Genomic DNA, 13,159 nt, shown 5'->3' on the forward strand with positions numbered 1-13,159 from the left:
CATGAAATGGAAAGGATCACATCCTTCGTAAAAGACAAATATAGATGATTTGTGAGTATGACAAGAAAAATTATGAAAAAAGAACATGAAAGATAAATGTATAAGCATTTTGAATTAATTTACTTGCTTTTTTCCTAATATTACACTCCCTCTGAAAGTCTTACTTTAATAACTCAAACAGGAACATGTCTTTTGAAGCAGTCAAGCGACAACATTGCTAGATTTCAGGGAAACCATGATTATAGTTTTGAATTCTAATCTATGCCATAAAAAGACTGACATGCCTGAATCTTAGAGCCAAAAAGTACTCAGTAAAACATGCTGCAACAGATGGTAGAGAGCTTTAGGTGTCAACAAAGCAATTACCTATTTAATACGAAATTTAACAGGAAGACAACGGAGAAACCAGAATGCTGAGGAAAGATTTTGAAAGACTGTGACTGGGAATAAGAATCCTTATGGGCATACTTTGCACCAGCATGGACCTTTATATCATTTTTACTTTCTATTTAATAGATCAAGATGAATTAATCTGTAAAGTTTCTTCATCAGTAAAAGGGTACAGTGAAGGAAGCAGAAATGAAGGCTACCTCACACTACTCTTCCCACTTGTGTGCTTGAACCCTGATAAGGAAAGACCACATTTAAGGGCAAAAGGAGAGTTTGGACTCTACTCTTTTTATATTCTTATACTCTGTACTGGAATTAGTGTCACATACAAAGTTAGTTTTTGTGAAATGGACAGAGGTCCAGAGGGAATTGGATCAAATTAAAATGGACTAAAAAGATGATCTGGTTGTAACATTCCCTTCAAATGGGAATGTTCATACACTTGTGTCATCAGTAAAAATAAATTGCTTTAGCAGTCTTTTTTATTCCAAATACCATAGTAAATAAAGTCAAACACTACTGCACAGTAAGTGACAAATCATTTAACATTGATCCCTACAGTTTAGCACGGCCCCCCCCCAGATGCTGCTAATAAAATCTCAAGGAAATCAGCAAATCTTTCAAATTTCCACATATTTTTTTGAATTCATACTATTAGATTTTAATAACCATAACTTTTAACTCACTAGAAACCAGCCATTAATATTTAATTGTCCCTAACATACAAAAAACTAGCTTTGAATAATATACTTTTATTTCTTCCTAACATGGGGGAGGGAAAGGAGTGGGGAATTGTCTCTCAGAAATTTAGGCTATGTTGACCCATCTGAATTATAATTACTCCTAAGAAAGCTGTTTTGCCCATCCTAGTCACTAGCAAGATGTCACTGAGGAAAGGTAATAAACTATTTATGCCTCAGACCTTAGTATAAAGACACCATCAAGGAAAGATGAGAACCATCAAAGATGCTGGGGGAAACCACTAGATGGAAAATGAAATGAGCATAATTATTCAGGTTGGGGATTTAAGTATTTTCTTACTGAAAAACTCTCTAGTACACACGCAGAAGAGGTGTAAGGGTAGGACAGAGGGGTACACAGTCAGTCATATAAATAAAATGGGATGATAGTATTGTAGGTAGAAGACACTATTGTCCCATAGGTAGGTAGAAGACCCAAGGTAGAAGATAGTGTCTCATGTCTCAGAAGCCCACAGGAAATGAGTAGAAGGCCTTATGTGTATAACATGGCTCATTACTCTCTACTAACTCCCTCTAGGTTGGTGAGCTTTGAGAATGCTTCTAGTTCAGTAAGCTGCTTTTTGGGCCTTTGTTCTCAGTTTGCCACACATTAGAACAGGAATTTGTTTAGCAGTAACTACTGTTTTTGAAGAAGCATTGTCCATAAAGTTTTCTAACATGTGGGTGACCTCAGACCCTAAGACATTTTTCACTTTAGTAGTAGTTTTACTGAGCAGTCCACCCCTCAGGCTACTCTGGCACCAGGAAGATAAAGGGAGTACACTTCTCTCAACTGCCAAGTTTCAATGAAGCAGACTCCATGGAAGAGGGAAAAGAGGGTAGGGTTTGAATTTGCATATGGGCAAAATCTCTAGTTATAGGTGTTCCAGAATTCCAGTTACTGGTAAGTAATTTCCTTTTCTTTTTAATAGTTGGCTATGCAAAATTTCTCACATGTAAGAGAGTCCAAAGCAGTGTCCATGATACCCAGAAGTGGAACTGCATCTCTCAGGCAAAGGCTGATAACTGTATAGTGCTTAGAGAATATTTGGGCCAAGCTCCATCCTGTGTAGCAACACAGGGATCTTACAAAGGAGAAAGCCTGAGTCCTGGTTGAGTGTACTCAAACCATGAAAGACAGATTTACTTTGGCCACTTTGTAGCAGACTCTAACTGCAACTGGAAATTCAGTTGGATAGACTGTGGGAGGGCTGCTTACTGAGTTTTGGCAAGCTGTCAAGGGCCGCACTGGTAGCCCCGCCCCTTGACAGGTGCCCCACCCCTTTGTCACCATAGAAGTGGGCAAACTGAATTATGCTAAGGCTTTTAGCTGTAGTTCAGGCCTTCCCAGAACTAAGCAACAAAAATGAACAGAGCGCCTTCTGTGGCACTGGGAGATGTGAGTGCTGTGATTGGGCACTGGGTGAGCAAAGGACAGCAGTTTCCCTATAAGGAATGTGGCTGGCTCAGTGGCAGGAAACTGGTGCACCATATAAGGAATGTTTGGCACAGAGCCAGAGGATTGGACAATTTGGGATGAGAGAAGTTATAAAAATGATGGACAAACAAAGGAACATGTGCATTCTGTGCTGGGGAGACACTAACAACCCTGGACTTCTTATTTCAACAATAAGGAATCCAGAAACTAACATCCTGCACACCCATAAGAGGATCTGAGGCCAGCACCACTGAAGTCATTGCTGTAATGCCTGAAGGAACCACTTGCCAGGTCATATTGCAAGGAAGAATAATAAGCCTAGGGGTCACTATTAAATCGGATGGGGGCCATGTCAATCCCTGGGGGTATCTGGTAAAAGGAATCCTAGGGGCAACAGCCATCTTGTGACTGGAAATCCCACCCCATAACCCCCAACCATTGCTGCCAGAAGTCCTACCCCTTGCCCCCAGAAATACTCTTTTCAGCAAGGGGTTTTGCCATCTCAGAACCAGAAAAATACCAAATTATATTCTAAAAATCGAACATCTACAACATTAATTTGATTTCAAAAAATATTTTTATCCTGATTTACATGTGTTTGTGTATGGACATAGAGCTCATTGCACAATAGCTTAAAATGAAGTCTTACTCTTGCATATTGTGGAGGGATGGGGGGCATGGGTATAGGTTTGTGGGGGGTTGTGTGTGGCGGGGAGGGTGGCTGGGATGTGAGTAGGTATGGGGTCTGTGTGTATGACAGTGTGAGGTGGGGTGTGGGTTTATGTGTATGGGTGGGGTGTGTGTGTGGGACTCACCCTATGAACACAGTCTCTCCCTCCCTCTCACACACACAGTGTCTTTCTTACACACACACACATACACACACACACACACCCCTCTCCCTTTACTCCCCCTCAAATGCAGTCTTTCCCTCCCCCCCGCCCCTAGAATCTCTCCCTTCCACACACACACGCCCCATCCCGCTCCTGGCCCTGGGGTACTAGTGCGGGCCCTGTGCTCCTGCAATCCAGTGGTGCAGCTAGGGGCCAAGTGGTGCTGGAGCAGCCCAAAAGCTGTAGCAGGCAGAGACTTTGGGGCGGGGGGGCGGGAGAAGGCTGGTGAGTCATGCCAGCTTCCCCTGGGTCCTACTGCCCCTGGCAAGTGTCATCTTTGATAGGCAGCCAGGAGCAGATAAATATACATTTTCTAAAATTTTTAGGGGCCACACGAGCTAGATAGAATGGCGTGGCAGGCCGGATCCAGCCTGTGGGCCATATTTTGCCCACCCCTGTACTAACCCCTTGACTATCTTGGCTGTGGCCACAAACAGGCAGGGAGACTTTCTAAAAGGGTTGGTCCTGTGTAAAACAGTAAAAAGATGAAGTAAGCTTCAGCTCTTCCTGTGCTAAATATTTACCTACTTTGGTTAGTCTATAAGGTACAAATCTACCCTGCCTTCTAAAACAGTAAAAGCTAGAGTTCTGTTCACATCTCGTGTAGAGAGCGAGGCCTCAGTGTGAGAGCTGTGAAGATTTGGGAGAAAAACTGGCAAATTTGCTGGCTGATATGAAACTCAGAAACAACTTTTTGCAGAAATTTGAGATGAGCATGGCTAACTTGTCTGGATAGGTCATGTGTGGTTGATCTGCCATCAAGGTTTGGACCTCACTAACTCATCTGACTGAAGTAATCAACACAAAGGCCATCATCATACAAAAGAAAATCAGAGGTAGTAGGATGCTACAGGCTCAAGAAGCAGCTCTATAAAGACCAGGTTTGTGTCCCACTGTGGGACTGTGACCTCAATAAATGAGAAGGCCTTTGACAGTACATTTAGAAATCTCAGTGGTACAGTGCTTGGAGAGAATTTCAGTGTCAAGAGGAAGGACCCAGTACCAGATGTGGGCTATGTTGGTAAGACCAGGCTGGCACCACATGCTGGGCTGATGGAACTGTATTTGCTCTGGTTCTGTCACTGTATGGAAATGTGACAATGATATAGGTCCTTTAGTTAACTGGGTATTAAGCAGTTATGACCTTGAGTAGCTCCATGCTGGGATGCTCCCTGTCTCTTAGGCTTGGATCTGTGAGCCTTGGTGCTAAGGCAGTGTAGCTATGTTACGACCTGGACTCCTCTGAGCTTCCCCAGAAATCCTACAGGGCTGAAAAGACTTTGGGGTGGATGAGGGTGTTGGGACTGAAGATCCAAGTTCCTCATGAAACCTGTTCTTCATGGGAATGGGCTGAGAGCTCTCAGGAATCTTCTCTCTCTCATAGGAACCCTCCCACCAATGAGGGGAATCCTTTCTTCCATTGTCATGACAAAGAGAAGGAGACTTCTTCTATGTCTTCTTCTGACAGGTAACATATCTGGATCTGGCTCAGGTGCTGGGATGAATACACATTTTACATAGAGGCTTTCTACCCTAGACCTGATGCAGAGCCAAAGGATTTATACAACAGAAAGAGAAGCTTACCCTCTTTCTCTGTCTTTTTTATCCTCCATGTGAATGACTCCATTTCATAAACGATTTGGACACTGGTGTCAAAACTGGACGCATACAAAATCTGGGCACTGGTGTCAAAAGAGGATTGGTCAGGTTTGCTGACGACACCAAACTTTGGGGAAGAGTATCCACACTTGAGGATAGGCTGGTGATCCAGGTTGACCTCAATAGGCTTGCAAGGTGAGAGGATGAAAACCTGATGGCATTCAATATGGACAAATGCAAAGTGCTCCACCTCAGGAATAAAAACCCACATCGCACTTGTAGGCTCGACAATGCTACACTCACTAGCACCATGACCTAAAGAGACTTGGGGGTCATGATTAACCACAAGATGAATATGAACCACCAGTGCTATACTGTAGCTAGCAAAGTGAACAAAACTCTGACTTGCATCTACTGATCCATCTCAAGCAAGACTGAGGATGTCATCCTCCCACTGTACTCGGCCTCAGTGAGGCCACAGCTGGAGTACTGCATCCAGTCTGGGCTCTACAATTTAGGAAGGACATGGAAAAGCTTGAGAGAGTCCAGAGGATAGCCACACCCATGATCTGAGGGCAAGAGAACAGGCCTTATGAAGAGAGGCTATGAGCTATGGGACTCTTCAGCTTGGAGAAGCACAGGCTCAAGAGTGACTTGGTGGTAGCCTCTAGATACATAAGGGGTATGCATCAGGATCTGGGGGAGCACCTGTTCACTAGAACACCCCAGGGGATGACAAAGTCCAATGGTCGCAAACTCCTGCAAGACTGTTTTAGAATGGACATAAGGAAAACTTCTTTACTGTCCGAGACCCCAAAGCCTGGAAAAGACTCCCCACAGAGGTGGTGCAAGCACCTATTCTGGAAACTTTCAAGAAACAGTTGGATGTTTATCTTGCTGGGATCCTTTGACCCTAGCTGACTTCCTACTCCTTGGCTGGACCTGATGATTTTACGAGGTCCCTTCCAGCACTAATGTCTATGAAATCTAGGACTGACAGAACAACTGACAGAGATGTAGGCCTCTACTAGATAAAACAGGTACCTTGTGTAGCCATTTGAAGTTGGAATCAGGCCATTATGGGAAGGGCATGGTCTGAACCCTGGAGACTATGTAGATCATATAAGGCAATCTTGGAAGAAAAAAAAGGTGCCACTACACCACAAGTGACTGAAACAGTTCAACCCAGGTAAGGGGGTAGAACAGAGGTGGCTAGTGTCTATGACAAAGCTCAAGATGGTGCTGCCTTGTGGTGTCATTCTATTTGGGGGAGGGAGAGCTGAGGGTGATGTTGAGCTGTAGGCCATCCCTTAAACAAAAACAAGAAAATGAATTCTAAACATTCTTCCCACTATGGTGCAGGTTTTTTCTGAGAAGTAGCTGTAACAAATTAGGTATATAGATAGTTTCTGAGACTTGAAGGCAATCAGGAACTCTAAAAGAATGGACAGTCCATAGCCAGACAGTTGATTAGTAGTAAGGAGCAGGAAGTTCAGGGTATATGTGGACATTACTTGAAGTAGAAATATGCACTACAAAGGAGAAGTTGGAGGTATAACAGAAGTTACCTTTCACAAGGTGAAGCAGCAATGAAACATGAGGAAAGACTCTCAAAACAATTTCACTAATACAAAAACCCCAGATAAATTTTTGGATGCTTAAAGTTTTCAGGGAAGACAAAACTGGGATTTAAGTCAGTAATGAACAACAGTAAATTTCAGTACTATTTTCTACCGAAAGGTAGCATTGTAGATGCCAATAGTGAGGCAGCTACAGAAGAAGAAAACAAATAGTTACTGAGTATAACACACATTACATTTTAAACTGGGCAATAGATTACACAGGAAGGAACAATTTAACCAAAAAAATTTAAAAAGAACTGTTATTTTATTAAGTTGCTAGAGCTGAATGGATTACAACACTAAGTTTTGAAATCCTTGTTCTAGAAGCAATTTAAAGCTCATTAGAAATAATTGTGTCTGGCTACTGGAAAATGTGGTAAAATTTAATCCTCATCCAAATGTTACCTGGGCTGTGAGAACAGGAAATTGTTTTGTGCTGCTGTGGCTAACCTCGTCAGTGACCCTGAGCAGTAACTGCTAGAACAGCTGAAAGCTGAAGCAAAATTAAAAACTTACATCAAAGTATATCATGACAGAATATAGATAAATAAAACCAGAATATTGAAAGTATTATTTTTATATCTGTCTCTTATAACAGAGGAGAAAAGATGTTACTAAAAATGTAACAAAACCACAAAGCAAAAAACAGATACTCCCAAGGTACTATGGAATATGGTTCCTATGCAACAGGGAACCCAAAATACCTTAATAAGTATTAGACTTATATATATGGAACTAAAAGTGAAATGCAGGAACTGCATAGTGAGGGCTGTGAATTGTGGACTATCTGTCCTATTTGATCTTTTTGATCAGGAGGTAAATTTAAACTTTTCTTTTAGAGGAAATATGAAACAGCTATTACCCTATTTACTCAAATACAAGATGAGGTTTCCCCTTCAACTGGCATGGGAAAAAAAGCCCCTCGTTTGATAATAGCATACAAGGAAAGTTCACTAAATACATTGTATATCATTAAATTGTTGCCAAAAACAGCATGTGCTCAGCAATGGAAACCAGATAAGAAGTTGATTAAATGCAGCCAACACTGAGCATGACTATAAAACACAGCCCACACTGGGCAAACATGCTGATGGGAACCTAACAAAAGAATAGGCGAGTGTAGTCCATCTGAATAAGATATATGGTAGTGCCCATTAAGCGCAGTCCCTCTCACTGCCAACTCTTTTTTCAAGTCATGGTGAACCACAACATTGCACATGCCCAGGGAGAACAGGGTCTGATAGTAAGGACAGGGGGAAGGGGCTGCCAGGGGAAAAAGAAGCAGGAAGCAAAGGGCTACTTGACCCTCCAGATCTATTTTCCCTGCTATAGCAGTGGGAGGCGGACAAATACAGGCAAACCTCCAGTAACTTGATTTTTTACCTGGAAAATTATAAAAAAGTATACATTTTCCATATATAGAATCAAATTATTAGGGGGTCATTTTATAATCAGGTCATATTCTTTTCATGTAAATACTATATATTACATTTCTTGATGACTGAATTATCTTCCTTCATGTGTACGGGTTGTTGTGGGATCAAAATGACAATTTGCAATCACAGTTCTTTTGCTGGTCATTCTAAAGTGTGTCATTTTGACTTAAGGAAAAAACAGGGGGAAATTTTTAATCATAAATTAACATTTGATTCTGCAAGTTGCCCAATATTTTGATTGTAACCCAGCAGAGCTCTTCACCTCTTTGACTGTTTTAAAATCATTTTCAAGGAAAGATCATGGAGTCTCAGCTCTTCAATGAAGCAAAAACCTTTGACAGAGTTACTACATTTTTGGTCAGTACCTAGGAATGACTGCGTAGTTTCTCTCTTCTCCCATTGCTGTAACAACACCCTGGAATGAGGATACAGGAAATGTAGAAAAGGACAGAGGAAAGCCTGAGAAATTATTTTTCTCTCCTTTCAGTGGCAGATTCTTTCAAGCATATGGACATTATCTTATCTTCCATGAATGGCACTTTCAAGCAGAGAGGGGAGGTAGCTGTCCTGAAGTGGGTTACTTTTGATGCTATGACTCTACTGATTTGTTTTAAATCTTAAGTCTGGTACTATGCTGGCACTTTCCTTTCAGTTCACCTTTAGCATAACCAAAATGATGTCAGATCCCTCCTTGGAAGACCTAATATCTTGGGGGATGGAGAATTTGCTCAGGTTTCATCAGCCACACCTAGAAGGCGTGATGGATAGTAGCTAGCTAGTGATGGTTTTTTTCCCCACAAAGTAGAAGGTAGAGAGGAAGATGGCACCAATTATGAAAGAACCAGGAAGAGGTAAGCTGGAACAGCTGACAATGGTAAGTTTGGGAGATAGATGCCAACAGCTGAAACTAAAGGATGATCAATGAAGAGGTGATTTCTTAAGGTAAACATCGAGAAGAGCAGTGTTGCAGGGAGACCAGGGATGAATGAAGCAAATGTACTTTAAGCAGCAACATAACAATGTATCGCCCTAATGATCTAATGGAAGCAATTAGTTTTAAATTAAATGCATTGTTAATAGTATTTTGTAATAGATACTTAAAGGTTTACCAATTTATCTTTTTCTATGCTGACTTTTTTACTTTGCTAAATCACTTGCATAAAATTACCTGAAAAGGTATAAAAAATGTGGCAGCACACTGGCTGGTGTTGTTGGAAATAAAATAGGGAAATGAGTTTATTAGAAATAAGATTTACTTGGAATCATTTTTCCTGTCCTATATAAGTGTTTTCTGCAGTCTGCATATCCTGACTGCCTCTATACTCTACAAATCAAATGTGTAATTACATCTAAACATCTTTTAACAGAAAGCTATGGAACACACATGTTCCAGCACCAGAATGTATCTTCAAGTGCAGTAAAAACAAATTTAAAAGATCAGATTTTTTCTCTTAAAAAGTAATAGGACTTTTATAGTCTTTCCTGTTCACATGCACTTAAAGTAAAGTAGCTTTATAGAAACTTGGTAAAATTCCTTTCAAATTCTTAGAAAGAAAAATGAGAACCAATACAAGATTTGAAGTCCAATATACTTAGCTGGAGTCACAGATGTGTTACAATTGTGTTTGTGTACAGGAATAGTAAGATGGGGTAACATTTTATAAAAGCTTTAAATTGAGCTCCAGATTAAAGCTGTTACAGGGCTATTATACTGTCAATTGCTGGAATATAATTTGGATACATTAAGTCAACCCTGACCCATCAATTGATAGCTGTGGATCCACTGTGTTTGTATGTTTGATAAAGAATGCATAAAGTTGCTAGAAGACACATACTACAAAATAAACAACATGGCACTCCCATGATCTATGAATGTAACTTAGTATACTGTATAATGGGATGATATCAGTCATAATACACTCCTTTTACTTGTTCCACAAATCCATCAAGGTTGAGGAAAGTGAAGTTAACAGAACTCATACCACAAAACAGATAAAGTATACTGACCCCTCCACACCCCTAAAAAAACCCAAACCACTAATAGATACCTACCATAAGTACAAATCATTTTACTAGCTTCTCTGAAAAGAAGAATTCCATTTGGAGATGACACATCAAAATTTAAACGTTGTGATCTAAAATATAACAGTAGAAATATTCAGTCACCTCACTAGAAAAGCTGCAGTGCAACTAAGACAGCTACCCCCTTCTTTGTTGATACAACTCATTTATGATTAACAAACTTTTATTCCCACTTGTAGACTAGTGGCTTGTGGGACCATGATATGCACACTAGAATTACCAACATACAAAATCAACATTTAAAAGGCAAGCATATTCCAAAGGAGAGAATGATTTTACCCAGAGAGAAAGACTCAAATGATAAGGGATTCCCTACAGTAATAAGGACGAACAGTACTACTACTGCTACTAATAAGTACTAGTAGTAGCAACAGCAGTCACTTTCAAATGACTTGTGAGCACCTTTCACTTACCTGAAGTTCAGAGAAAGGCTACAATTTCTTTATAATGTAAGTAATTAGGCTATACTTTTACTTTAGCTACTAGATTCCTATAATCTAATTAATCAGGAATTCAGCTCTGTAAAATGCTCGGTAAATGCAAAATCTGAGTGCAGTCTGTAATGAACATAAACACAAGCTTGTATGTGTACATTCAGACATGACAGCGATTACAGCACATGCCAGTCTCATCTCTGCTGATGTAGACATACTTACATAGGCTAGAAAAAAACACTGTGTACTCAATGGGAATTCAGTCACTAGGGTTGCAGCAGCTTTGGCCAATGACCTTACCTTGAATCCTGGGGAAAAGGAGCTTTAGAACAAAATTTTCAAAAGAGCCTAAGTGACTTAGGACTGCAAGTCCCGTTTTCAAAAGTGACCTCACACTTGGAAGCTCAAATCTAAGTGAAAAACCAGTAAATTCCTAAAAGTTTCTTTTGAAAATATGACACTGGCTTAACAGTTGCTTGTTTACCTTTTATCTCTTTTGGGGGTGGCTTGGGAGCCCTATCACTGAACACAAAGGACCAGAGCATTTCCTGGCTGAAACAGTTGTGCTACACACATTTTTGGCAATTTGCAGAGTGGTTGAGAGAGATCAAACGTGGAGGGAGTAGTTCAATCCTTTTTTTTTTTTTGCAACCCAAATTTTCTCTCCCTGGATCCCCCTTTACAAGGTCTGCTACTGTGAACTTCAGGGAAAACCTGTCTCTTTATACCTTAAAATAGATGAATAAAACATACACTGAATCAAACATTTGTGTATTCTAGAAGCAAATGATGATAAAGTCTGTCAGAGACAAAAACCAAAAACAGAACATCTCTTCAGTATCATAGCAGCATAATGCACCATTTGTACTCTGTAACATATTTTAACCATGTCAAAGTGTATTGTATAATGCATTCCAACCTGTAAAAGGTAACGCAGTACACAACTCAAGAAAAAATAGACCCTTCCCAGATGATGTTCTCTAAAGGGAATAATACAGATCGTCTGAATACCAATAGGAAGAAGGGCAGCATTAATATGGAAAGTAGCTTGAAGAGCTGTCCCTTGCTTGAGATCTACTGTACTTGTTCCTCTTTGCTTTTGCTTACTATTATGAGTATCTTTTTAAGTCCCTTTCCAAACACTTTGTCTCTGAAGTAAGATGCAACACAGCACACTATTTGTGTGTTGCGTCAGGAGTACAAGGTTAAACATTTAAAACACTTTATTACACTATTACCATGATAAAAAGAGGAAATTAACCTACACAGGCAATAGGTAAGGCCACAGCAAGCAAATCTACAAAAGGAAAGACACTGAAAATTGAGCCTGAAGGTCTGTGTTGACATTCAGGGCTGATGCACAAGTGATACACACTAGCTTTCGACTCAGAGCTAGATTTAAACCTTGGAGCATCACTGGCCCATCACTCATATAAGCTAGATATTTTTTTCAGCTTTAAATATTTTTCACCTTTTTCTTCCTTTTAAGTTAAACTTGTGAGGAGAAAAATAAGAACTGAATAAAGCATGTATTTCTCTGCTGAATGTCCCAACTCCCCCAGTCCTGGAAATAACCAGCACTGAAACCATATTAGGCAGTGTCCTTCTTGCTCTGCAAAATTGTCCTCTCCCTTGGAGCATTACTTTTAGTATTTGAGATGCAATGATAATATCACTAAATGCATTGTTCAGTGTCATCACAAACAATAGAAGTCTGAAGGCAACACAAGCAATTTAAGGTACTTGCATCTTATCAAAGAATCATTCCAAGACCTCTTCACTGAGCCAGTGAGTGCCAAAAGGATTGCACAAAGAGGGAAGAATTATACTGAGCAGTTATCCTCAGTCTTTGTTGTCTTCTGGGCAAAAATACCAAACCAGTAATATACTAAAGACAGCGTTTGTACTTTGTTTTCCATTTTAACTTTTTAATTTTCTGGGGCCATTAACAACATTGGAGGGTCTTCTGGGCAATTCATTTCCTGCTAAACATGGTCTGGGAGCCAATGACATAGAGACTGATTATGAACAGAAGTGCACTGATACATCGGTCCCATATCAGACTGGCACCGATATGAGGAAAATTGAAAGTATTGGCAATTGGCTTTTTTTGTCTGATGTGGCCGATAACATGGCCAATAAATGCTGCGTGCACGTGCGTGGCTGCAGCTGCAGCATGCATGTGGCAGAAGCACAGCTGGACAGTGCGGAGAGCAGCGGGGTCTGTCGTGGGGGAAGGGACGAGGGGGGAGGGAAGGGTGCAGCTCAAGGCCCCTGTGGTGAGGGAGGGAGTGGGGCAGGCGCTGACCAGCCGGGGTGGGGTGGGACACAGGACGGAGCCACAGCTTGTTTGGGGGGGTGGTGGGGGGCGGCTCCTGCTACTGCATGCACCCTGGGAGGCCACAGGAGGGGGCGTGGGCCCCCAGATCTGCATGGGGCAAGGGCGTGCTGCTGCTGTGGGCTGTACCGGGCTCTTCCCCATAGGGGGACTGCGCCAGGCTGTGCTCAGGGCGGGCAGCACTGGC

General features: G+C 41.1%; 1 protein-coding gene across 3 annotated transcripts in view; it reads right to left on the minus strand.

Annotated features, from left to right (window-relative positions):
• RANBP17 (RAN binding protein 17) overlaps positions 1-13,159 on the minus strand; it is a 284,936-nt gene that overhangs the window by 60,886 nt on the left and 210,891 nt on the right. For all 3 annotated transcript variants that reach the window (XM_025206123.1, XM_025206128.1, XM_014520979.2), the window contains one exon: positions 10,171-10,253. In XM_025206123.1, coding sequence (XP_025061908.1) covers positions 10,171-10,253 — 83 coding nt within the window. The remainder of the gene's footprint in view (positions 1-10,170; positions 10,254-13,159) is intronic.

The sequence above is a fragment of the Alligator sinensis genome, unplaced genomic scaffold (genome assembly GCF_000455745.1).
Source record: "Alligator sinensis unplaced genomic scaffold, ASM45574v1 scaffold156_1, whole genome shotgun sequence".
In the NCBI taxonomy this organism is placed as follows: Eukaryota; Metazoa; Chordata; order Crocodylia; family Alligatoridae; genus Alligator; species Alligator sinensis.